The sequence below is a fragment of the Acanthochromis polyacanthus genome, chromosome 5, assembly GCF_021347895.1.
Source record: "Acanthochromis polyacanthus isolate Apoly-LR-REF ecotype Palm Island chromosome 5, KAUST_Apoly_ChrSc, whole genome shotgun sequence".
Taxonomy (NCBI): domain Eukaryota; kingdom Metazoa; phylum Chordata; class Actinopteri; family Pomacentridae; genus Acanthochromis; species Acanthochromis polyacanthus.
In genome coordinates, this window is record NC_067117.1 from 30,355,702 (window position 1) to 30,382,780 (window position 27,079).

Genomic DNA, 27,079 nt, shown 5'->3' on the forward strand with positions numbered 1-27,079 from the left:
ACCTACAGCTATGAAATTTGGTAGGCATAAGTACCTCGTCAATACCTACAAAAATATATTCGACTACTACACTTAAAACACAACAGGAAACTTAGCCATTTTGAATTTTGTGTCATATTTTGGACCATTGTGGACCCATTTTTGCACATGTTCAAAAGCTATAAACTCTAACTAGGTAACCCCAATGGAGCTCAAATTTGGCCAGGACATCTATCTAATCATTCTATGTCTGAACAGAAGAACTCAAAACTAGTGTACTAACAAGAGGACATACTGAACGTTTTTGAGCTATCATGCAATTTTAATTTCAGACAGAACTTTGCGTTTCAACAGGTGTCGCCTGATGTCAGTTTAAATCAAACCACTGGTTATTAGCATTCCTGAATGAGTCAGATGCTCAGCATATTTCAAATTTTTGTTATTTTCAATAAATTCAATGAATTTAAAAATATGCGTCTGATCCTCTGTCTATCTAGCCTTGAGCAAAGTCCTAGACTGACTCCATGTCGTCAACAATAACAAAGGCATTTTAATGGTTTTCTGTCAGAAAACCATTTGTGTTACATTTGAAGTACATATTAGTTCCTACAATTGTTTTTTGGTCTCCATAATTACTAAGAATTGGTCTGACATCGTCTGACCCCTATTGTCATTATCATTTTCTAAGAATAAGCCATAAACTGAAATCCATTACTCAAAATGAGTTTTACCTTCATTTGCTTGATTTTTTTTTTTTTTTCAGTTTCAAAAGTTTGCTCTTGCCTTTTGAGATGAGTGTAAAGTCTTCACTTGTCCCCTTACAAATCATTAACATGATGTGAGAAAAGTAATTACTGTTGTGCTGATTTGACTTTGGTGAGACTGTTTTGTTGACGGCAAAACAAATTACACCTCAACAATGAGTCCCTGCAATTTCTGCATTGGCCATTAATTTGTTGACAATAACTACCGCTGTTTTAATTAAAAACTAAAGTCAAATTGAGAGTAAAACTGTCATCGCGACTCTTACGGGGACACTTGGAATCACTCAGTTGGAAAACAAGTTTGAAGCAGAACAATGACCAAAGACTTTTTCTTTCTGGAAAAATCATAGGTTTGATTTTAGAGCAGCAAGTCTTGGAGGCAAGTAAATGATAAGCAGAACTTTTTCATGAAATATTCATCTGAACTGATGAAATGAATGTTTTTTTGACAATTATTTTGTTTGACATGTGAAGAAAACATGGCAAAGAGTTCATCCAAGACATTCAAAGAAAATAAACAATGATTGGAGAGAAATCAGGGTTATATTTTTGATTGCTTTACTTTAATATTACCAATTTCAAACTTTACATCTAGTTATTTTACCTTTTTTCAGATGTTGTACTCCATCTTAGGGAGTAGAAACAACATTTTGTACATGATCTAAAATCAACACACCAGTGAGAAGGCAGGGATTGAGTGGTTAAGGTAAGAGTGAGATCATCTTCACAGTTAAACCTCTGCTGGCTGTTAAAGGTGGGCGGAGAAACATTCTCTTACAGGAAACACAGAATCTTTGTCTCCCTTCCAGTAACACTACCGGGATTCTGTCACAGGAATGAGGTTAATCTGTCCCGATCATTAGCCTTAAGCTCAACTTTGGTGATATGCAAAGCGCTGACCTTTGACAGATCCAAAGAGTTCAAAAGACGACGACTGAAGTGTTGCAATTGAAACACATTCAAGAGACAGGAGTTGACGGTGCAAATGTATAATTTCAGTTCATTATGTTGCTGTTAATCCACTGAACTAGGCGTTTTTTTTTTTTGCTCATCTTGCTTCACTGTGGGTTCATTTTTTATTGCTATTTAAAATCCTGCACCGCTGTAGAAACAACACAACCATGAAGAAGGGGAGAGATCTCAGAAAATGTCTTCTGTGCGTTTTGACATAGTTGTAGTGTTATAAATGATGAAGAATTTTGCAAAGAAATTAAAATAAAACTGGTTTCAACGTGTGCAGCATTTTTCCAAGTAGGTGCAACCAACAGCAGGTTGAAAATGGTAGCACTACATACTGTCAGTATTTTACGATCTACATCTTTAAGTCGTTTCCGTCTCCTATCTTTTCTGTGCAAGCACAGCCTATAGTTCATCCCAGTTGAATCAAATTTACAGATTTTTTTCTCACACGGCCTTTGGTTGCTGCTGGGTCAAACATGGCTTTTCTGTTGTGCCAAAAAGTGCGGAATTTTTGCAGAATCTTGTTACTATAATCGCTTTATTGTTGGCCAGTTTTTTTCAATGGATTTTTATAAATTAAAGTGATAAAAATTCTCAATTTTTAAGCTCAGATTTGATTAAGTTTCTTGATGGAACTGTGTGTTATGCATGATTAGTTCAAGGACCATCAGAAAGTTGAAAATCCTTTTTTTTCCCTTTTTTGAAAGTTTCTGGCTAGGATGAATGGTGTGACTTTTGGTGACTTTCGTTTAAATATAACATGCTTTTTTAACCTGCCGAGATTCAAAATGTTAAATGACTGTGAAGGACAACAGGGCGAACATATGCCAAACACTGGCTGAGGAAACAGGTTGATTTTCCCTAAAGTCATTTTGCTCACAGGCAAGTTAACCGACTTGTTGAGCATTTTTATAGAATCAAATAGTATTTTTTTCTATTAACAAAATCTTACGCAAACAGCACAGACAATGCTGTGTGTGTCGAACCGAAGAGGGAAGACTGTTAGATGATGTGAAGCAGGACATGCTGGAAACAATCATCCCTAAAAGTGAACAAGACTCTTTGTAAATTTGTAAGAATTTGTGGCTCAGCGACACATTCCCTGTTTGAAAGCAGGTTAGCAGTTAGTTTACAAGCTACTAGTTGCTAATCAGGCCGAAAGGTAGTCAATACTACTTCAGGGTTTTAGAACCCTCCTTTGGTTTTTGCTAGAGTATAACAACATGTGTACTATTAAGTGGAAACATACAAAATATGAACCACAGCTTCCATTTCTCTGAAGAATCTCTCTAAAAATAAGTCAAAATACATGAAAAAACTCATTGAACAGAGTGGTGATAATGTAATCATGGTTTTTATACATTTTACGCTGCACTGGGAGTGTAACACTGTAAAAAAAAAAAGAACGTGGGCGTTAGAATAATGACTTTATAATAGCTCCCTTTCAAAAATACAGATGTATTAAGACAACACTGTTTCTTGGACAACTGCATAAATTAACAAAAACAAAAAGTGAACTTTGAACTGACAAAAACGCATTGGATCTGCAGCTTGCACAGAAACATGAAAAGAATTTGGAGGTTGCACGGGTTTTCTTTCAAATAAATAAGCAATAAAGCAAATGTTAACGCAGATTCATGCTAGTGTGGATGCACCTTTACCTCTTCTGAGAGCTGCAGGCTGTTTTGCACATGCAATCTTGGCCGTTTCCACATTGTAGGTCAGATGTTAGCAACATGCTAGCTTAGCTGTTTTCCATAAGAACCATATGTGCGTGCGATATTATTCATGGCAGTCATAGCAGGACATCTCACATCTTCAGTTGCCATTTCATATTTTTCTGCTGCATTTTGTTGCCATTCGGGAATCTGTTGTATTCACACCAGCTGATGGAAACTCAGCAGATTTGCATTATGATGTTGACAGTTGTATGGAAACACTGACAAGTGGAGATGACAGAGTGACAAACACAACAGTGGTGGAGGAATACAATTTTTAAAAAGCTGCCAAATATAAACAATAAGGCAAACGTGTCCTCATTTTTTTAAGCAAACTTCTCTATAAATATTGATAAAGGCGGGCTACATGTGTTGGATGCCGTGTTTGCGTGTATAAGCTACGCCGTCGTCGTATCAATATTTCATCGTATCACAAGTGTTAATTAGCAGAGATGAAGGGATTCTGCTTGTTTTGGTGTCACGCTAATATCGTATGCACACACCCCTGCAGTCACAACTCATACAAGTAGGTATACATACACGTTTTCTCACTTCACACACACCAACCAGTGTTATCATGTTTTCATTATGGAAATGTGTTTTTTTTCCGAACACGGGACATGTGTGTAACGATGTTTGTGTGCAAGGGGAAGGGAGGTGTTGTACTGATTTTCAAAAACTAGATCGGGGGCACGCTGAGAGTCTGGCCTACCGCTGTGAGCCACTTTTCTCTGGCCTTAAAATTGCAGATCTGATATTGAATATTGATAGATCCCCCCACAGGCCCGCCCTCCCCCGCCTGTTTATAGCTCTGTTCTAATGAGATCACTTTGATTTCTTTTATTTCTAATGAGATCACCGAACAACGAGGGGGCGATAAAGGCTAATTATCTCAGTATTGATTAATTTATAACAGCTATTTTCATATCTGTAAGGAGGAAAAAAAGTGTTTTCCTACTTTCCACCCATTGCTGGAGGTTGTTTTTCCAAATAGAACACTTTTTCTTTTTCAAATTCTGTTCCCAGTTGATGTAAGTCTTGCTTGAAGAGGCATAATCAAAGCTTTTACCATATATTTCTTGCAGACTGCAGTTTCGAGTATACGTGTTTTAACGGAGAGTGTAGGAAGGTAGCAGGAGCTGGTCTTGAGGCAAAAATGAGGAAGAAATAGTTCACATTTTTTACATGTTTCATCTGAGATTGTGTATCATAAATAACTGTGTTACTGGTGTTTCATAGTGGGATTTTCTTGATTGTGCAAGTTTGAAAATTTTGGGTCAAACTCTGATGTTTAAGTAAAACAAGACTAGTAGTACATGAATACAAGGGGTCGATCATTTCAATGCTTCCTGCAGTTGTGTATTTTATCGACCTTGTGATGCATTCTTCTCCCATTAAGTTGCGTTTTGAGATTCAAGGCATCATCTTGGAAGTTCCTTATTTGCATAAAGTTGAAGTTTAGTCTACTTTCTACAAATCAGAGGTGTCTAACTGCAACTCAACGCCTCTTAAAACTCAAGAAAAGCTTTGTTAATCAAAAGTTGTTGATGTAAAATAAAGACAGATTCAGCCACTGCACGTCTTATTTCTGGCCTCAGACGTTGCCTGAAGCATCTTTTTGCTGTTTTGTTAAAGACGCTAGCAAGCCCACGAGTGAAGCATTTGTCCGATCAGGTGCAGCCGGTGTTTGGATGATTGTAGGAATGGGTGGTCCTTATTGGTTTCCTGCACCTACCATTCAGTCTATTTTGGGAATATATAGTCACACGACCAACAAACATCCAATGCTGAGGGGCAGCATGACCCCTCATATCCAAAGACTCCCTTATGGACATACCTCAGAAGAGTTTAAAGCCTTTTTCGAAGTTCTCATGTGACTATAAGTGCTAATGGTAATGTCAACATGCTCACAACGGACTTGATATCAATAGATACTTAATATCAAAGAATTTGAATGGAGTTGGGGTCAAAAACTGTCATCAGAACAGACCACCTTTGCTGAAAATCTGATTTTTTTTAGCTTGTTTGCTTGTACATGTACTGTTTTTTAGAAGCTGGAGGATGCATTATGAGCCGAATAAGCATGAGCATTTCTACCATGAAGGTGCAGTGTATCGACATCTTTTGGGGTTTTATACTATGGTTTCAACTTGCAGGATGGGAATCGGTTTAGCATCGGCTCACTGCTCATACATGCATGGCTGAATTCCTCCAGTATTACAGCTTGACATCTACTAGCATAGAGTAATTTAACAGTGTTTGAACAGAACTGTAGGTGAGCTGGTGTGCTGGAGCTGCAGCAAATGTGGGGAAAAGGTTGGGCAAAGTTGTGGGAACTTGATAGATGTGCACAATCTCGAGGGAAGCTACAGTTACATCGAAGCCATTTTTAAGGATAGGATAACAGTCATTTTCACGGAGAAAAAAAGCATTCAAATATGCAACTTTGATACATGGAGATGAGTTTTTAGGGGCTAAATCTATTAATCAATGAAATACGGCTACCATTTTCACATACATACAACCAAGAAATAAAATTTATCACCTCAAGTTGGAAGTAATTCAAATTCAATTCAATTTTGTTTAAATAGCGCAAATTCACATCATATGTCATCTCAAAATTCCTAGCATATTAAGGTACAGACTTTACGAATTACAGAGAACAGAAAACCCAGCAATGCAAAGATACTTTTGGATTCCCTGTCGGTGACGGTGAGAAGGAACAGGAACGCCCCTTGGGGTAGGGAGGGAGAAAAAAAAACTCAAACAGAACCAGGATCCGGGAAGGCAGCTACCTGCCTCGACCGGTTGGGTGAGACGATTAAATCACACCGTACCAAATACAATATGCTGCTAGAATACATTTTCTTCTCCTACACTTTTGACTAAGCACTACTATGTTTTCCTTTACCGTATTTTCACGACTATAAGGCGCACATAAAAGTGTTAGATTTTCTTCAAATTGTGCGGCGCGCCCTATGGTGCAGTGCGTCCTGTGTGTGTTGTTGTAAGGCGGACGTAGACCAGGTGGTTTTTTCCACGCATCACCATCGCTGTTGATCTGTGACTCTATGCGTGCCCATCTCACAGCCGATGTGAAAAAACAAGTGAAGCAAATGAACTCTGAGCTTGCTGTCATTCCGGGAGGCCTGACAAAGGAACTCCAACTGCTGGCCATCGGTGTGAAAGTAAGGCTGCGAGCGGCGTGGGAGCGATGGATGACCGATGGAGACCACAGTTTCACTAAGAGTGGAAGGCAGCGCCGGGCGAGTTACGCCACAATTTGCCAATGGATTGTAGATGCTTGGGCTAACGTGTCTGCTGGCACTGTTGTTCGAGCTTTCGCAAAAGCCGGCATCATTTCCGAGGCACCGCACGGCACGGAAAGTGACTCTGACAGTGAAGAAAGTGAACCTGGCATGTTTGATGGAGGTTTAGCGCAGCTGTTCAATTCAGAAACAGAGGATGAGGACTTCCATGGGTTTGATTGATGACGATTACCGGTAAAAAAAAAAAAGTGAATACCAAACTCAGTTTTGCTCCCGCTCTATTTTTAAATACGCACACTTGTGTGCTTGTTTAATCCGTGTGTTTTACCATGCCCGCGACTATTGATGATTAAAAAAATGTTAGTACTTTGTAATCAATACTTAAATAAAGCACAACCAAACTCAGTTTTGCTCCCGCTCTATTTTTAAATACGCACACTTGTATGCTTGTGTGTGTGTTGTTGTTGTAAGGCCGACGTAGTAGAGGACACCATGAGAACGTTAAAGGGGGAAGTGTGGGCGTGGATTGTATATAAAACCCTCGCCATATAATCAGGTGCGCCTTATGTGTGTGTTAAATACAGTAATGGCACACATAACTGAGACTGCGCCTTTTGGTACAGTGCGCCTTTTGGTCGTGAAAATAGGTAATTATATCTGCTTCAGAAACTTTATGACCTACCGCCTCGCGACTACAAAATAACTGCAGTTAAACGCTGCCATTAAAACTACAAAAGCCTAAACGGGTGCTTATTCTTTGGCTCTTTTGTAGTTGAAGTTGAAAAGACGAGAAGTTTCTCTTTTGTTTTGATGAGGTCTAAACTGACATACGCGCTCTCAGGAGACGGCGACAACAAAGAGGCAGACCAAAAAAAAAAAAGCCTTAAAAAGTATAAGTGATTTCATGAATAAAGCGGTGACGTGTGCCCATTTCAAATACTTCAAAACAAATTAAAATGGTTGTGTGTCAAAGCATATGTCTAATTAGGGTTTAGTGTGTGCGGATGGCGCTCGGGGCTAACGGAGAAGGCTAATGCGGTGGAAAATGTGTCTTAGCTGGGCCATGAAATAATGATGAGACACTGTGACTTAATCATGTTGACACATTGAGCTTCCTCTTCATCTGGCCCTCGCTCTCTGTTTTTCTTGTCTTTCTTCCTCACACTCTTCCTCCCCTGCTGCTTTCTTCGCTCCTCTGATACGCTGTGACGGCGTCTGTCTTGCACTGAGCTCTTTGAATTCAGCCCGATAACTTAATTAGTATTATATTGTTAACAAAAAACCAAAGGCTGTTTTCAAACCTCATTGAAGTGATTGAATATGCAGTCTCTAAAAACACACTGTGCCGAATATAATTATAAATACGGTGAATAAATTCGGTTTATTATGAGTTTTATTGCATCTTTTAGGTTTTTTTTTAAATAAAGGATGCCTGGAAAAGGACACACAGTTCTTGTCATTTTAAAACAGTGCAACAAAATAAACCCATTTAAACATTTAGCATCTTGTTTATTGTCATTTTATGTCTTATCTGTGTAATTTTTTCTCATTTTTTGTTGTGTCTCTGTCGTTTTATGTCTAATTAGTGAAATTTCGTTTGTGCCTCTTTGGACACACTTTTTTCTCCATTCTATGAATTTGTATCTTATTAATGTAATTTTGTCCCTTGTTGGTATTTTTTTGGTGCATTTTTTTGTTGTTTTGTGTCTTGTTTGTGTCCTTTTATGTCTCATTTTTCATTTAGTTTGTGCCTCTTTGGGGACACTTTATTTCTCTGTTCTATGATTTTGTGTCTTGTTTTTGTCATTTTGTGCCTCTTTACTGTCATTTTGTGTCTCATTTGTGTTGTATTGACTAATTTTTTTGTAATTTTTTGTCTCATTTGTGTAATTTTTAATCTTGTTTGTGTCATTTTGTATCGCTTTATGTCTTACTTTTGTCACTTTGTCTCTCATTCGTCGTGTTTTTAGTGTCGTTTATGTGGTTTGTGTCTCACCCTTGTTGTTTTGTCTCGTTGGGGTCGTCTTTTTGGCTCGTTTTTGTCTGTCTCATTTTGTTCTGTTTTTCATTTGTGACATTTAGCTTGAGTCTGCAGTTTTGTCTACTTTCTGTGTCTCAGTTTGTCATGTTCTGTCTCACTTTAGTCGTTTTGTGTCTTGGTTTTGTTCTTTTCTGTCTCGGTTGTGTTATTTTGTCAATTTTTGTTGCTTTGTTGTCATTTTTATGTCAGTTTATATCGTTTTGTTTCTTCTGTATACCATTTTGAATCTTAGTCATTTAGTTTCTTGTTTGTGTTGTTAAATCTCATATTTTGTTTGGTGTCTCGTTTGTGGCATTTTGTGTCTCATTTTTTATAATTTTTTTACCATTTTTATTTGTTTTTTTTAAAATTTGGATCTTGTCTGTCATTCTTCTGTCATTTTTTTTTTTTGTCAGATTTTGCCGTTTTGTGTCCTATCTGCGCTGTTTTGTCAAAGAGGCCGTCTGTGTGGCTGCATTTTGTTCAAACGGATGGCAAAAAAGTAGAGTTCATTGTTTAAAGATCATCAATGCGCAACACAGTAACCCGTTTAAACAGATCTTACCTTTTCGCATTTGCGACAGACTAGTTGCTCAAGGCTTGTTCGCTGCTGAGAAAGAGAGGCTGACATGTCATTTTGAGCAAACTCAGATTATTAAAAGCCGCTTGCTGTTACCACCAGCAACCACCGCTGTCACCAAAATCAATCAGGTTTGAAATCTTAATGATCGCAGCCTTTGCAGCCACATCCATTACCTTGTTTATCTGCTGTTTGCTGTCTTTTGTCTGGCAGCTTTTAGGGACACACTCCAGATCAAATGTTCGTCTGCATTTCCCTCTGAGTGTTAGTCGGAAATTTAATGAAAAGTTGTGTAATGTGTAAATTAATGCATGTTTTTGTCTTTTTGTTCAGGTGGCTGTACGTTTGAGGAGTCGTATAGCAGCTGTGGATACAGCGTTTCTCTAGGAACCAACGGATTCACCTGGGAACAGGTCAACTCCTGGGAGAAACCCACCATGGACCCCGCACTGCCCACTGGTAGGGTTCTACAGATCATCTATTTCATGCCTTCTATGGAGCTTCTAAGTAACTCTGTCTCCACAAAATTACTCTTCCTTTGCAACTAAACTGGATTCTCAAATAAAAAAGTAATTCGACACTATATACGTCATAGGAAGCAGTGACAAAGGAGCCACAAAACCCAAGAAAGAAGGTAGAACGGGAAAAAGGAGGCATAAACCAGAAACCAGACTGGTATTCATTGCATTCTATGACCGGTGCGAGTTTCAGACTTAAGTTTTGTCTTCTCTCATCAGTTATCACGGACTTTTTGGTTTAATTCTGGAAAATAACACGCTTTTGTTTGTTCAGTTTTACATGTTAGAAACTTTCTTAAGGTTTGGGTACCAAAATTATGTGGCTAAAGTTAGGAAAAAGATCGAGGTATGGGTTAAAATATGACCCTGATACTCGATGTTTGAAGTTTCTTTTCCATTTTCTTTGCTACCAGAGTGATAATTCTCACCAAATCAAATATATGATTGGGAAGAAGCAACGGTAAAGCAAGAAAATAAAAACATTACTTTGATTAAAAAACAAATTTACAAATCAGCATGATCCTGCAGAAAATACCTAAAAACATGACTAAGAATGCAGTTTAGTTGTATGATTTGTTTAAGTCTGTTGAGACTGGGTTGTTCTAAGCCACGGTAACAATCTTTTCATATTTTGATGTTGGCGTTATGACTGACCAGATGAAGTTGTCTGGTTTGTTCCAGACAGATTCATCTGTTGTTGGCATTAGGACGATAGAATCAAACTCTGTGTGATATTAAATTATTTCAATTTGTCCAGTCGCTGCCCATATTTCTCATTAGCTTTACTTTGAACTTTTTAATGACGAGAATCAGGATATATTACAGAGAAAAATACTAATCCACATCCAAACCTAATTTGTCCTCTTTATTGACCTTTATTTCAAAATATTTGCATGAATTAAGACAAATGATTATTTTTATAGATTTTTCTTTGCGTTTTTGGTATAGAAACATTCAAATATGTGTGTATGGTGTTTGCAGGCTCAATACTTTCAAAAGCAGATTCCAAATGACAAAGTGATTGTCCAAGTGTTTATAATTTTGCCCACTTATATGTCAGTAATCAGAAAACAATTACTGACTTTCACTGCTTTCAGTAGACATTAGGAGTGGTTCATCACTTTATCAGTGTCTGAGCTGCAGTTGGCTGATTGTTTAGCTTATTGATGAATCCATATGTTCTCATCCAGTCAAATTTTTGCTGGTCAAACAATCAGTGGTATGATTTTTTTTCAGGAGAAAAGTCTCCATCCGCAGCTTTCAGGCTTGATTTATTACGTTTGGCAGTGGCAGAAACAGACTTCCTGTGAATACGCTAACGGAGACGGCTAGCTCTAACTTATTTAACGTTTTTTTGACGTTTGCTCGAAAGTGATCGTAAACTCAAGGACACTGTGTGGAAGAAGTCTTCAGTGTGGCTGCGTTTTGATCAAACAGATGGTGAAAAAGTCAGATTTAATCTTTGCAAACAGAAGACTAACATGGCAGATCAGCTAAAAACAGTAGCTAGCTTGTTAATTCCTTTAAGGTTAGCATGTAGAGGTAATGTGCAGTTTTTTCCAGTACAATTCCACCTTCGTCTTGTTTGTGTTATTTTGTCTTGGTTTGCGTCTCACCTTTGTCATTTTGTCTTGTTTTGTGTCTCATTTTTGTCATTTTGTGTCTCATTTGTGTTGTTTTGTGTCTCACTTTTGTTGCTTTGTCTATCATTTGTCTTGTTATGCCTCTCACCTGTCTTGTTTTAGTTGTTTTATGTCTCGTTTGTGTGATTTTGTGTCTCGTTCTTCTTTTCGTCCTCCTTTGTCAAGTTTAGTTTGTTCCTCTTTGTGTGGTTCTGCTGTTTTGGCTCTTGTTGATGTTGTTCTGTGTCTCGCTTTTGTCTTGTTTCAGTTGTTTTGTCTTGTTTTATTCTCTTGTTTGTGTCACTTTGTGTTACTTTGTCGCAAATGTTGATTTGTGGCTCATTTTTGTTGCTTTGCATCTTGTTCGTCTCCTTTTGTGTTTTGCTTTTGTGGTTTTGTGTCTTGTTTGTGTCATTTTTTTGTGATGTTTTCTTGTTTTTTGCATCTCAGAATTGTTTGTACCTTCCTTCTGTCATTTTGTGTCTTGCTTGTGTTGTTTTGTCTCATTTTTTGTGTCTCGTTTGTGCCTCGCCTGTGCGGCTGCATTTTTGTTAGAACAGATGGGCAACAAGTAGAGTTTGCCATTTTGAGAGAATCTAAAACTACCAATCAGTTGGTCAAAAAGCTGGTCTCAGTTCAGCTGCCTACAACTTGACGCCACCGACACCCACGTTTTTTAATACCACATCTTCAAACGTCATTTTCAAAGTGCAGCCTATAAAGTTTAACATCTCAGACGCTTTCCTCTCTGCAGTAGGAGAAAAGGTTGTTGCCTCCTCATGTTCTTTTTATCTCCTCCGTCCATCTGACTTGGCAGACTGAGTCGACAGATCGTGACGTGACCCCAGCTGAGTCCCTCTCAACTTGTCAAATGCCAAACGGCAATCAGACGTCCGGTGATCTGCTTTTTTTTCTCTCTGTCTGTCTCGCCCACTTAAAAGCACACATGCTAATCCCACACACTCTTCATCACACTTCCTGTCACCGGCATTTTTTTCCCCCTCCCAACGTTTGAATCCTGAGTCACCTTCTTCTACTTTCTCAATTCATTTATTTGACTGACATGACCATTTATCAGAAGCAGTATTACCAAAGCAGCATTAAAATTCACAGCTATGCAAATTATTTAAAAAGCCAGTGAGGGCATTTTCTCTCTCTCGTTTTTTTTTTTTTTTTTTTCCCCCCCTCTTTCAGAGTGGATAAATCTGCCATGACGTTGAATATGTTGTTAAGATCCAACACTGGCTGAATTATGCATTCACTGCTTTGAGGATTTCATGTAGAGAGGAAATAAGATTGAGCTGTTTGCTGAGTATTCTTTTTTTCTGTCTTTTTTTTTGTGATTTGGATCCTAATGTTGGTCCTGTAAAATGAGTCTCTCTATAGCAGAATTACAGGGAATACTACAACTAGACTTTTTACGGTATTTACATTGTTTTGCCATTGTATTTAACAATAACTGCAACTGTAGTCTTGTGTCTTTTTTGTGTCATGTTAAATCTCATTTTTCTTGTCTCATTTTAGTTCTTGTTTGTGTCAATTTGTGTCGTTTTTATGTCTTGCTTGTGTTGTTTTGACTCATCCTTCATCGTTTTTTGACTCGTCTGTGTCATTTTGTGTCGTGTTTGTGTTGTTTTATGCCCAATTTTTCTTTCGTGTCCCATTTGTGGCATTTTGTTTGTGTGTCTTTGTGACAGTTTTGTCATCATTCTGTCATTTTATGTCTTTTTTTTTACAGTTAGTGTCCTTTATCTACTTTTTTTTGTGTCTCATTTGTATGTTTTTGTCTGTATTGGTTTCTGTTTTGTGTCTTCTTTAAGTCATTTTGTGTCTTGTTTGTGTTAATTTAGCACATCTTTTGTCGTTTTGTGGCTCATTCCCACCATTTTGTGTGCCATTTTTGTCATCATATATCTTATTTGTGTTGTTTTCTATCTAGCTTTTCTCTCTCGTACCGTTTGTGACATTTTGTTTGTCTCCTTGTAACTGTTTTGTCATCTTTCTGCCAGTTTGTGTCTTATTTGTGATATTTAGTAACATTTGTCTTCTTGTCTTGTCTTCTTTTTTTTTTTCCTTTTTTGGCATTTTGTGTCTCATTTGTGTCCTTTTGTTGTTTTGTGTCTTCTTTCTGTTGATTATTTGTTATCATCTTGTGTTTCATTTGTGCCACTTCACATTTCTGTGTGAGAATTTGGTCTCCTTTCTGTAACTTTGTGTCTGTTTTTGTCAAATTGTGTCTCATCTTTTTTTGCGTGTCTCGTTTGTGCCGTTTTGTCACCTAATTTTCTTTTGTATCTAGTTTTTGTCACATTCTGCCTCTTATTTTGTGTTTGATTTCTGTTCTGTGTCTCATTTATCTTGTTTATGTTGTTTGGTGTCTTGTTTTTGTCATTCTGTGTCTCGATTGTGTCATTTTGTCTCTCATTTGTGTAATTTCGTGTGTCATTTGAGTTGTTTTGTCTATTTTTTTTATCAATTCCGTGTGATTTGATTTGACAGCTCTGTCTCCTTTGTGTTGTGTTAAATGTGACTATTTTTACAGTAATTTATTGCAGTGCGTAAGTGCTCTCAGATAGAACAGGCCCAGGACAGTGATTTAATCCACGGTACTGAGTTGAAAGTGTACGTATTGTACAAAAGAAGCTCTATCAATTCAAATTAAGTACATGCAGAGCATCGTTTGACTCAGATACACTACCAAATGCCCGATTTTGTTGACAGCTTGGCTCTGTATTGGAATGAAGGGCAGGAGACACAGACTTCACCAAGGATCTGATGACATAAATGAATTATTCACAAGTTCAGTCATTCATTCAGCTGTTCAGTGGCGATCACAACCGAGGAGCAAATCTCTGTATTCCTCTTTCTCTCTAATCACCATCATGATCGTTCTCATATTGTGGCCAGCGATCCTATAACTCCCCCCACTTACTTCTCCCTCCATCACTCATTATCTCTCCGTCACGTCAATTACTGCTCCCATACATCATCTTCGTCTCTGACACGTCGGCGGTGGTGGAGTCAGAGATCCGTCAGCGTCCGCTCACTGCCGAGCTCTCGCACCAAAGATCTGATACGATTGAATGGGCATGAGCGCCGTGCCGGTTCTTCTCGGTGTGTACGTCTCATGTCAGTTATCTGTCTCATCCATCGTTGTGGGAGGCGGTTGTCGGGGGCGATAGTCATCATGGCCCATAAGACCTCCTCATCACAGACAAATAGACAACTTATCAAGTGCAGGCTGCCCTGACAGCTATAGATCTGATAAGGCAGGACAAGAACAAATTGTCTGTCAGTCTCTTTGTCTGTCTCATGCTGTTAGTCTTTTTTTTTTCATTTCTTTAAATCCACCAGTGCTCAAACTGGACCTCAGATGGTTTTATGAAAGTATGAATACTGTACTGCATCAGTGCACAGGTGTTATTGTCCAAATTAAAAAATGAGGCTTCTTAGTTCTATTTCACACATGCAAACTGCGTATTAAAGGGAAAACATGCACTGTCGTTCAAAAATTTGGTGCCATTTAGAAATGTTCTTGAAAGAAAAGCAGTTTTTTTTAAAGTGAAAATAACATTAGATTCATCAGAAATACAGTCTAGACACTGTTAATGTGATATAAGGCTATTCTAGCTGGGAAGAGCTGATTTTTAATGGAATATCTCCATAGAGATACAGAGGAACATTTCCAGCAACCATCACTCCTGTGTTCTAACGCTACATTGTGTTAGCTAATCGTCTTATTGTGTTATGTTAGCACATTAATAAAAGTGAGAATTTTCATGGAAAAACATGAAATCGTCTGCATGACCCCAAACTTTTGAACAGTAGTGTATAATATTTTATACATTCATAATATTTTTTTCTTCAACTTCTTACCAATTTTTTTTTATAAAATTCAACCAGAATTCTGCTTCTGAATTCTGTATGTATTGTCTGTGCAGGGGTCACTCGTATACATTTAATTTCCTTTTTTTTTTATAGTACAGTAATAATTAAAACAATAATAATAATAATAATAACTTTAATTAGTATTGCACCTTTCAACAACAAAGTTACAAAGTGATTTGCAATAAAGCAAACATAAAATTTGACAAAAAAGTACAATAAATTCAACAAGTAAGATCTGAAGCATGAAAAAAGTAGATAAAAGTTAAGTCAAGTCTCTGTATTTTTTAATATGTTGCACATTTCTTCCAGTAAAAAGGATAAGAATAATTTGTTTTCATCTGCCTTCAGCTGTCTTTGTGCAGCATAAAGCTCTTCTCTCTGTAGCTTTGTGGAGATTTTTTTTTTTTTTTACATTTTTTTCTCCACTCTTTATACACAGCACAAAATCACGTCCTCTACTGGACAGCGAGGTCTCATTAAATTTCAAGATTCAAGAGTTTTTATTTGGCACATGGTCAAACAGTCTGTTCAGTGAAATGCAAAGTGACAGCTCCTCAAGACAACAAAAAGATAATATTAAAACATCCTTTAAAAACAATGTCAAATAATGACATTTCAATGCTAGATTTTTGAACATTAAGTAAAATACTGTATATTATGACATAAATGCTGCAAAGAACATTACTTAAACGCACGCACAAGATGTATTCCTTGGAATTTCCTAACAAATGCGAGCATATCTGATTACATCATGCACATGAACTACATCTGTAAGGGTAAATTTACAACTAACAACCTTTGAATATGCATGACTTTGCTGCCAAATGTGAATTTTATCAGCAGCAGCCTGTTAGATCAAAGCGAGCAAAGCTGAGAGATTTTTTTTAGTTGAACCTGATGCAACATACAACAAATCCAGCCAGCCACTCGGATAAATAAATCAATCGATCGGTTGCCAGAGGTCTAAACATGATAAAAATACTAAAGAAAGAAAGGACACTAGCAGAAATAAATCTTGCATGACTGCATTGTATGTATAAAAAGAGAGAGCATCTATTACATCAGTAGTAACTGTGAAGAGTCTTTACATGCGGTGAATCAGCTGTAGCAACAATTTAGTCTGAACGGAACTCTGTAAGCTGTAGATAAAACTCCTTTTAAAAGAAGAGGTGGAAGCATCTGTTCTGTTTTAATGTGGCTAAATATGAAAAAAGAGGTTCTTCAAAGTTCCAAGAGCTAAAAATGGGATAACGAACACGGCGGTTGTTGCGAGTAGATTAAACACATCAAAGCGTTCAGTGAAAACAAAAAAAAACAAAACAAGTTTAAATGCTGAAATTTTAAAGTGTATGCAAGGTTCAGACATTTCCTATGCGTCCCTTGTGAATTTAAGCTCTTTGTTTTCTCAAAGCTGTGTCATGTTTTAGATGTTTCTCTTTCGTCGATGTAGGTACAGCTAGTACAACGTGTATGCAGAAGGCAAATAAGCCTCTTGTTTTTGTCTCTTTGCCTCCATTATCGACACACTTATCATATAATCCTCTTTCTCGCCTCACCTCCGTAATACTGATGCGGTTGATACGGTTGTCATAGAGCGTAACCAGCACTTGACAGCTTGTAGATGTGACAAGATTGGATTGGCACCGTGTCTCACTCCATCTCCGCCTCCCTCCACCTCCATCTAGTAGCTGTTGTGGAACAGTCCGCAGTCGTGACAGCCCATAGATCTTGGGGTTTGGCGTGATTGGATTGGAATAAGCACTTTAACTTCTTCTTTCATCGTTTCTGTATCGACATGGTAATGATGTAATCCACACCCCTGACAGCCTCGTAGATCTGACAAGATTGGACAGGCTCGAGTGTTTTTCTACCTCTGATCACTCGTGTTTAATCCCGATGATCTTCCACTCTGGAGAGTTCATTAAACAGATGTATGCCAAAGCAAAGATAATCTAGCAAATGTCAATCACCGGCTGAGCCCCCTAAAATACACATATATCTTGTACCTAAACATGGATCAGCCACTACATTTAAACCGTTTCCCTAATATTATGTTGGATTTGGGGGCATTGAGGGCTGGGTTCAGTGTTTTGAGCTCTTGGTCATGTTCCTCGAGTAATTCCTGAGTAGTAGTTTGGAAGCTGTGTGGTCCATTGTCCTGTTGAGAGAGGTTTGGTTAGTGCTGTAGTAATGGAGGATTGTGGTTAACCTGCAGCAATGTTTGGGTTGATGGTTTATGTCGAAGTAGCATTGAGAATGAACACCACAACCCAGAGTCCTTTTTTAAGGAGATGATCAGGGGAATTCACGTCATGTCTGTAGTTTTAATTGTCGTATGTTATTGTATATCTTTATTATAGACATTATGATTGGTAGATTATTCATCTGCTTGGGGAAATTCTAGATATTCAGTAGCTCACAGATTGCATTCCAGAAGAATAAGCAAAAAGGACTGGTAAAATTTACAATGAAAACAAAAAAGTCAACTATATATATTGACTTGATACACACGTGGACAAAATTGTTGGTACCCCTCAGTTAAAGAAGGAAAAACCCACAATTCTCACTGAAATCACTTGAAACTCACAAAAGTAACAATAAATAAAAATTTATTGAAAATTAAATAATCAAAAACAGCCATCACTTTTGAATTGTTGATTAACATAATTATTTAAAAAAACAAACTAATGAAACAGGCCTGGACAAAAATGATGGTACCTCTATAAAAGATTGAAAACTATTTGACCAGAGTGACATGATTAACTCAGGTGTGTCATTTAATTGACATCACAGGTGTTTCCAAACTCATAATCAGTCAGTCTGCCTATTTAAAGGGAGACAAGTAGTCACCCTGCTGTTTGGTGAAAAGGTGTGTACCACACTGAACATGGACAACAGAAAGCGAAGGAGAGAATTGTCCCAGGACATCCGAAAAAAAATTATAGACAAACATCTTAAAGGTAAAGGCTATAAGACCATCTCTAAACAGCTTGAAGTTCCTGTGACAACAGTGGCTCATATTATTCAGAAGTTCAAGACCCACGGGACAGTAGCCAACCTCCCTGGACGTGGCCGCAAGAGGAAAATTGATGACAAATTGAAGAGACGGATCGTTGGAATTGTATCCAAAGAGCCCAGAGCAACCTCCAAAGAAATTAAAGGTGAACTCCAAGGCCAAGGTACATCAGTGTCAGATCGCACCATTCGTCGTTGTTTGAGCCAAAGTGGACTTCATGGGAGACGACCAAGGAGGACACCACTGCTGAAAAAAACTCATAAAAAAGCCAGACTGGAATTTGCAAAAATGCATGTTGACAAGCCACAAAGCTTCTGGGAGAATGTCCTTTGGACAGATGAGACCAAACTGGAGCTTTTTGGTAAGGCACATCAACTCTATGTTCATAGACTCAAAAACCAAGCATACGAAGAAAAGAACACTGTCCCTACGGTGAAACATGGAGGAGGCTCAGTAATGTTTTGGGGCTGCTTTGCTGCATCTGGCACAGGGTGTCTTGAAAGTGTGCAAGGGACGATGAAATCTGAAGACTATCAAGGCATTCTGGAGAGAAATGTGCTGCCTAGTGTCAGAAAGCTTGGTCTCAGTCGCAGGTCATGGGTCTTCCAACAGGACAACGATCCAAAACACACAGCCAAAAACACCCAAGAATGGCTGAGAGAAAAGCGTTGGACTATTCTAAAGTGGCCTTCTATGAGCCCAGATCTGAATCCCATTGAACATATGTGGAAGGAGCTGAAACATGCCATTTGGAGAAGACACCCATCAAACCTGAGACAACTGGAGCTGTTTGCTCATGAGGAGTGGGCCAAAATACCTGTTGACAGCTGCAGAACGCTCATTGACAAATACAGAAATCATTTAATTGCAGTGATTGCCTCAAAAGGTTGTGCAACAAAATATTAAGTTATGGGTACCATCATTTTTGTCCAGCCCTATTTCATTAGTTTGTTTTTTTTAAATAATTATGTTAATCAACAATTCAAAAGTGATGGCTGATTTTGATTATTTAATTTTCAATAAATTTTTATTTATTGTTACTTTTGTGAGTTTCAAGTGATTTCAGTGAGAATTGTGGGTTTTTCCTTCTTTAACTGAGGGGTACCAACAATTTTGTCCACGTGTGTATATTGATTTGAAGCACCCTTGTGTATATTTGTTTTTGACATTATTGTCTACCACAAATGACTGCAGTCTGCGTGTTTCTCACCTTTATTTGTGGTCATATTACTGTGAAGCCTGTCTGAGAAACAGTAATAAATGCACACTTCTGGTTTTCCTGCATGAGCTCTGACTATCACTTCTCAGAACAACAATAGGCCAATACAAAAAACAGCCACCGAAGCAAATTTATTCCATTGTCAAAGTTCCGCAAACCTACAAATAGCCAAAAGAAAAGAGGATTTTTGGCTTTTTTTTTCCCCCTCACCGGCTGCCTCTACACACACTCACTCATGTCTCTTATTACCTTCAAACCCCAGGCTGAGCGAGACAAACTCACACAAGCAGCAAACATCAGACTTCAAAGCCGGTCGATGTTTTCAGCAGCCATCAACACGGCCACTATCTGAAACGTGAAGTGATCAGAGAGGGAGGGAGTGTAGGGGGGAGTTAAAGTAAGGGAAGGGAAGATAAAGAGAGAAAAAAAAACAGCACAAGAGAGGGGAGAGAATTTAGAGGATGATGGAGAGCAGTGCATTAATAAATAAAAACATCGAGGAAAATCAAGATCTCCACCACCAGCGTATGAAAACCTAATCAAAGAAAAGCATGTTTGAATTGATGTGCATGTCTGTGATGGCAAAAATAACACACTTTCAAATAAAAAATATCCCATGCGAAATAAATAATAAATAAATAAATAAATTGAGACTTTCACAAAGATTCCCAGGTGGGCATATTTCATTCATGAAGTGAAAGTGAAGCAAAAATGGAAATGACAAACTGAAAACAAGCAAAAATATAAGACTCTAAAAAGTTAAACAATGCAATTAAAATAAGAAAAGGAAGAAGACTGCAATGACACACTAAGACAAAATGGAGTGGCTTTGGAGAACGAGGACAGGGGTGAAAATGAGATAACGATTGACAGGAAGACTGAGAAAAAGCCTATATTCACTGCACAATACAAAAAAAAAGACTTCACAGAACCATGTAAATGGGTAAAAAGACACAAAAGAGAGTGACAAGAGCAGACAGGCAGGCTGCTGGAAAGATATACGAAGCAGACAGAAAGAAACCCAAGAAAAGAGAGACAAATTTGCAGACTGACACAAGGATTTGAATTTTCCTTAATGACTCACATTTCCCTGAGTCCTTCTTACTTTTTGTTACTGGACCATCTAGTTAAAAAGGCAATTTCCAGGGGATACAACTGAGAATACGTAATGTCTTCAAAGTGGCCTTAAAAGTTAGTTGCAACACTGGTGAAGGTCACTGTTATTCGATGCTCTATTGTGGGATTTTCTGAGACCAAGAGGGAAGAGAGACAAACTTAAACTAACAGAGGTTCCAGACTTGCTGTGTTATTGATTTATCGGGTTAATTAACAGGCCAGCAAAAACAAATCCAGCAACATGAACATACGACTGACGTTAGGACTTTAGACGATTTTCATTGAGTACTTCGCTTGCTTTCATTTCTCGCCATTCACTAACTCAAAGTTGCTTCCGTTTGCTGCAGACCAGGTAGAATGCACTTGGATGACAGAAACATATTTGCTGATGAATAATTGTCTATGTATGACTTTATGTAGTGCAGATGGTGAAGACTTGAAGAATAATTATGAGTCAAAAAAGCTAAAATCACATTTGTCAAAAGGGCAAAGGTGACAAATTTTCTTACATTTCAAGATAAATTGATTCCTTGGTGGTAGTTTTAATTCAATTCGTAAGTCTTCTTGGGGCACTGCAAGGTCAAGACTCTTTAAAGATTATATCATAGTCATCCTTTCATTCGGAACCTTTCACAAAAACCCAAGGACAATTTACAATATATCAAGCATAAAAGCACAAGAAATAAGCGACAAGAATATGATGAAAGTGGAGAGAAACTGTACAAATGATTCCCTTTAAGTGTGGGAAGAAAAAAGCACTCCCTTTTAATGTTAAGAAACCTCCTGCAGAACAAGGCTCAGCGAATGCAGACGTCTGCCTCGACTGGTCAGCGTGAGGGGAGAGCTTAGAAGGAAAAGGATGGCGATGAAAAACAAAAAGATGACATACGAGAGAATTGTAAACACTGGGTGAGATGATGGAAGAAGTAACTGTAGATCAAAAACGTGTAGCTCAAGAGCCACAGATACCTGCAGAGAGAACAAAACACAGACTAAAGACATACCACAGCAGGATATGAATGTGTCTGGATTTGGGGGCATTATTTAATTTATTTTTATTATTTTTTTAAAATTTCATCAGTATCATAACTACTCCAAATGGTCAAAAACAATCCATGGAATTAATTTTAGAAAGTTAGCCTGTGCTGTGCAGTTTGTCTTAGCAAAATGAATGGCCAAAACACTAAATGTACTTTGTGATGTTAATGCTCTGATAGAGCAAGTAGCTACTCCTACTAGCCGCCCAGATTTGAGAAATCCAATCTCGAAATATATAACACAAATGAGATTTCAAAACGTAAGCCTTTTATAGTGTTCAGACAGCTGAAATGAAAATATTCTATGTTCTCAGTTGTTGCCAGACAGACGAGGACTTTCAGTAGGTCACCTGGAAACCTCCTGTTGTTTTAATTCGGACTGTTCCGGCTGTAACACAGAGTGAACTAGATTTACTGCCACACATGGAAAAGCAAAGAAGGATAGAAGGGATCAGGTGAGATTTAATTCTCTCACATTTTCGGTGAACCCCGTGTGTCAGATTTTGACTGCATTTGTTTGATCTCCCTTCTGATTGTACATCGTGCATTCATTTCACTGATATTGTCTGCTTTGGAGTGTTTTATGCTCCGTAAAGTGGCAGCGTTCAAGACAAAGTGCTGCAAAATGGCACCAGAAATGGCTGTTGTGTGTTTATGAAGGCAGATAACAACAGAAACATTCATTAGCGGTTCGAACAGTGACAGACCATCTCCGTCTAGCCTCTCTGTGAATTAGACAGAGTAGATGAAGATTTAATGATCCCTGAAGGGAAATTGGGCTGTTGAAGCAGATGAGATTCAGGATGATAGAGGTAAGATGAGAATATAAAAAAGAGTATAAGATAATATAGTGTAATTAGAGAAAACACTGTATTAGAAATAACAGATGAAGATAAAAAGTTCTCTACTGACAGATTAATTTATGAGTCTGAATTAACTATTCTGAGTTGTGCAGGTATTGCTCACACTGAAATATGAAGATGGGAAAATGAAATGCACATTTAATCAGAAACAACCACTGTGAAAATGCTTGATTTTATATTGTAGCTTCAGTTTGTTTGTTAAAGAGTTCAGACAAATGTCACATCAACTGATAAAAGAACTCTTGAACAGAAACGTTTGGTGTTCGTAGTTGGTTTTTCACAGTTAAATGATAAATTAAACTGCAGCCAGAGGAATATATGTTTGGATACGCATCCTGATTTCCAAATGGTTGTCATTAGTTTTACATTTTTTAGCAATGTGGACACTTTACAGACAGATGCTATATATCTTTGAGTTCCCTAATTCAGTGAACTTTTGAAATGTCCCAGATTAACCACAGGAAGGGAAATATGTCATTGTGAAGAATGGTGCTGCTAAAGTCTCACTGTGAAATGTGTTTACTGACGTCCCTCAAAAACAGCCTGGTTCCATATTTGTAGAAATTAGACCCTATTTCCTCACAATGACACACATCTAAGTAACCCTTTGATGTGCAGTGTGGGTAAAGAGATACCAATTTTCCTTTGGATTTGGGTGTCTTTTGACCCATGTCGCGCATCAAAGGGTTAACCAATTGAACTATGGAATAAAAAGTCTGAAATATATTAGCTAAGGAAACATTGTAAATGCTATTTTTAGTAAAGATAACAACATGTTTCTCATCGTATTTTGTTTGATATTTCAATCTATGATTATCCAAAACTGACATAATACATACAGACATGGATAGTTTTGATAGTTTTGGGCCAATTTACTCCAATTGTTCCCTCCGTGTAAACATCAGGGGTTAACAGATCCAGACTTAAACATCCCAGACTGCTTCCAAACTCATCAGGGTCACATCATTAATATCAAACACGCTCAGACTGATTTCATGAAATGACGGTTAGGTGCTGCAGTGTGTGGTCCAGATCTGAAATGAAGGTGGGGTTTTAAATGTTCACAAGGTTTACAAATCAGGCTAATGACTGGGTAGGCGGAATCTGGATTGCTAATGAAATCACAGTGTCAGGGATAACAGTATTCGTTTTTGACAGTTTGGTCAATTTTCGTCACAAAAGCTCTTAACTCTGGATTTACCACACAGTTATTTTTATAACGTTAAATGTCAATTTTTGTTGTCCTAATAGTCCAAATGACTTTGCGTGTTAGCTCATTTTTTTTGCATTTACCATTTCATTGCATGCCATGTAATTGCGATGAACCTAAACCATCTTGCGTCTGATGCCAGCTCTATAAAATTAAACACTGAAAGGGGAAAATGCATGGAAACAACACGTGAACTGTTCCGGAAGTGTGAATCACATTGACATGTTTGATATTTACAAGTTCAAATCTTACAAATGCTGTTGCCAAGTGATGCTAAAACTGATACTTAAGATCCCGCCTGCATTTATCGCTACAGAATAGACAAACCATGTTGACCAAATCTTCCCAAACTTTTGCTTTTGTTTTTACTCATTGCAGAGTATTATTAGCATCTCCAGTTGCTCCACCAAAGTCCACTTTATTTACATCTGCAATCTTAATTATATCCTGTAGCATGTGTTGCATCATTATTTTCAAATCTCACAGCGTTTGCATGTCTGAGATTAGAGGGAAGAATATATGAGCCAGACCTTAGATCACAAAGACCCATCTTGCTTGGCTCGACAGGCAACACACCGCGTATGAGGGCTATAAAAGGTCTGCACAGGTGTAGACAGTCATTCTGGCTCATTAAACCACTTCTTTGGTTGAAGCAGAGCTGTCGTCCTAATTGCATCACCGAACATAATCCCACCAGTAGCAGCGAACAAAGATCTGTTCGGAGAGCGAGGGAGATGTCAGTCGAGCGCAGTGTTTGAACGCCCACATAGTCCAGACAATCAGGCACGAGTGAACACACCTGTATGAGAAGGAGAACCTGGTGTTGAGGCCTGGAAAAGACTGCACACAAGCAGATCAGGATTTTGTACTGTAACTATGCAACAGAGTCAAATACCTCTTTTGAGCTTGGCTGTCATGGTCAGCTGAGTCTCTTCCTCTTGACTTCTTCCTTCAATCACGACATTTTGTCTTCTTTATGCAAGTGCATGAATTCCAGATCAGGCAGCTTTTATGAAGTCTTTCGTTCTCTTAGTTTTTTCTCATCTCTGTCACTTTTTTTTCCCCCCTTCTTGCACGAATCCCTCCTGTCCTTTGGTTCTTTTGCAGGCTTGCGGAAAGTTTGACAGCCAAATGAAATATGCTGGGTGTTTTTTCTTTATTCTTCTTGAGGTTTTAGGTGGTTTTAGAGAGAGCTAGCCACAGCTCCGCTAACAATGCCAGAGGTATGTGTGTCTGTTTGCTGGTGCACTCTGTCATTTGCAGTGTTGATGTTTGCTCCGACTGTCAATCCAGGACCCAAACAGTGTTGCACAAAGCCTTACAGCTCAGCCTGTCTTCGTCTGCTCTTTCTTTTCTTCTTTCGTATTTTTTTCCCCTTCTTTCCTCTCTCCCCTGTAACTTCATTCTTCCAGACGTTCATTCCTCCTGAGGCGTCTTTGTCCTAAATTTGCCTCTCACTTTCTGTCAACGTTTCTGTTTTTTTGTGTGTGTGTGTGTGTGTGTGTGTGTGTGTGTGTGTGTGTGTGTGTGTGTGTGTGTGTGTGTGTGTGTGTGTGTGTGTGTGTGTGTGTGAGATTTGACTGCTTGACAGAAAAGTACGTTTGAACTATGGCGAACGTCTCAAGCTGTATTTTGACATTTTCCTCGTATCCGTGTGTGTTTTTCATCTGAGAGTGTGTGTCTGCTCGTCAGTGCTGCCTCTTATTTTTCCTTCGAGAGGCTGAAAACAAATCACTACTAATCAGAGAGTGCCTTACCATTCAGTTGTGACACATATTTAACACACATCTGTGCACTTTGTCACAAACTGAAACACATACGGTCCACACACACACACACACACACACACGCACACTGCCATGCCTTGTTTAAGCTGCCATTGGTAATAGGATTCTGAATTATAGAGTGTCACAGTTGTATAGCTAAAAGTGTGTGCGTGTTTGTCAAGTGGCTACTGATGGGTACAGAGGTTAAATATCCTGTCCGCTTTTTTGGTCGCTAGCGGTGATTCAAGGGCTCTTGTCGGAGCCAACTTGATTGCATTTGTGATTTGTGGGCGGGCAGGGAGCAGCGAGGTAGACTTACAGAAATGACAAGTGGCATAAGCGATAATGGCGCATTGACAGAGCGATGGACAGACGCCGTGTAAATACCTGCATTTTTCTGCAAGTGTTAAGTAAGAGAACGCTTTGGAGTTAGGTCAAGACTTACAGCCGCACAAAAACATTTGCTTCATGTTGCGCTAAACTGCCCTGACCATATGCCACCTGCTTAGTTTAGAGTTTGCCGTGTCTAAAATAACACTTTACAATATAATATTTTGTATTAAACTGACACAGGCTGTAAATGGATAGTCTGTTAAGGGAAGTAATGAATAGCTGTGTAAAGATATTGCAGATGGCTGGTATCTTCAGTCAAAGCCCATATTTTATCTTGCAGTTTAATGAACATATTTAAGGGCATCTTAATAGCTGATTGCTGTATTCTTTGCAGCATCAGAAAAGTAATCACACAACCCTTCTTGTGTCACATTGCACTAATTCATTTTTTATGAGCAACTTGTGAATCTGCAACCTGCATTAGTTTGAATGACATGTGACCCAATTAATGTCCAGTTTAATCTTCAAATGTTTTATTAAGGAAACCTGCCTTCAGAAAAAGAAATCTCATTAAAATATAATAAAATAACAATGGAAGCATTTGCTTTGGTCTGCGTCCAGTGCTTGTTTGCAAATGCAGAAGAAGGATTAGAGGAGAGAATCCGGGAAGTCAGTGTGGAGGCCTGGACTCCACAAGCTTTCTGATGGTGTCTTGTGATATCAGGCACCAAGACGTTGGCAGCAGATCCTTTAAGTCCTGCAAAGTTGCGAGGCGGCGCCTCCTTGGATCGGATTTGTTTTCCCAGTACATCCCACAGATGCTCGATCGGAATGAGATCTGGAGAATTTAGAGGCCGAGTCAACACCTTGGACTGTTTGTCGTGTTACTCAAAGTGTTCTTGAACAATATTTGCAGTGTAGCAGGGAGCCTTATCTGCTGAGAGGCTACTGTCTTCAGGGAATACTGCTGTCATGGAGAGGTGAGCGTGGTCTGTCGCGATGTTTAGATGTCAAAGTAACATCAGTATGAATGCAGGACCCAAGGTTTCCCATTGCCGAGACCATCACATGGGTTCTGTTGGCTTACCTTCTGAACAAATTGTGTTCTGCTTCCATGATATAAAATGACCAGCCCATCTTTTTCCATTGACTGATGGTGCACTTAGAATGCTTACATGTCCATTGCAGGGAGTTTCTGTAT

The 27,079-nt window shown here is 38.4% G+C and overlaps 1 protein-coding gene and 1 long non-coding RNA gene across 10 annotated transcripts in view; one reads left to right on the forward strand and one right to left on the reverse strand.

Annotated features, from left to right (window-relative positions):
- ptprt (protein tyrosine phosphatase receptor type T) overlaps positions 1-27,079 on the forward strand; it is a 448,077-nt gene that overhangs the window by 68,572 nt on the left and 352,426 nt on the right. For all 9 annotated transcript variants that reach the window (XM_022195474.2, XM_051948450.1, XM_022195480.2 and 6 more), the window contains exon 2: positions 9,624-9,749. In XM_022195474.2, coding sequence (XP_022051166.1) covers positions 9,624-9,749 — 126 coding nt within the window. The remainder of the gene's footprint in view (positions 1-9,623; positions 9,750-27,079) is intronic.
- LOC127534108 (uncharacterized) lies at positions 15,700-20,437 on the reverse strand. The gene is made up of 2 exons (XR_007942066.1): positions 19,803-20,437; positions 15,700-17,476 (listed from the first exon to the last, which is right to left on the reverse strand). It is a non-coding gene; the product is annotated as an uncharacterized LOC127534108 (long non-coding RNA).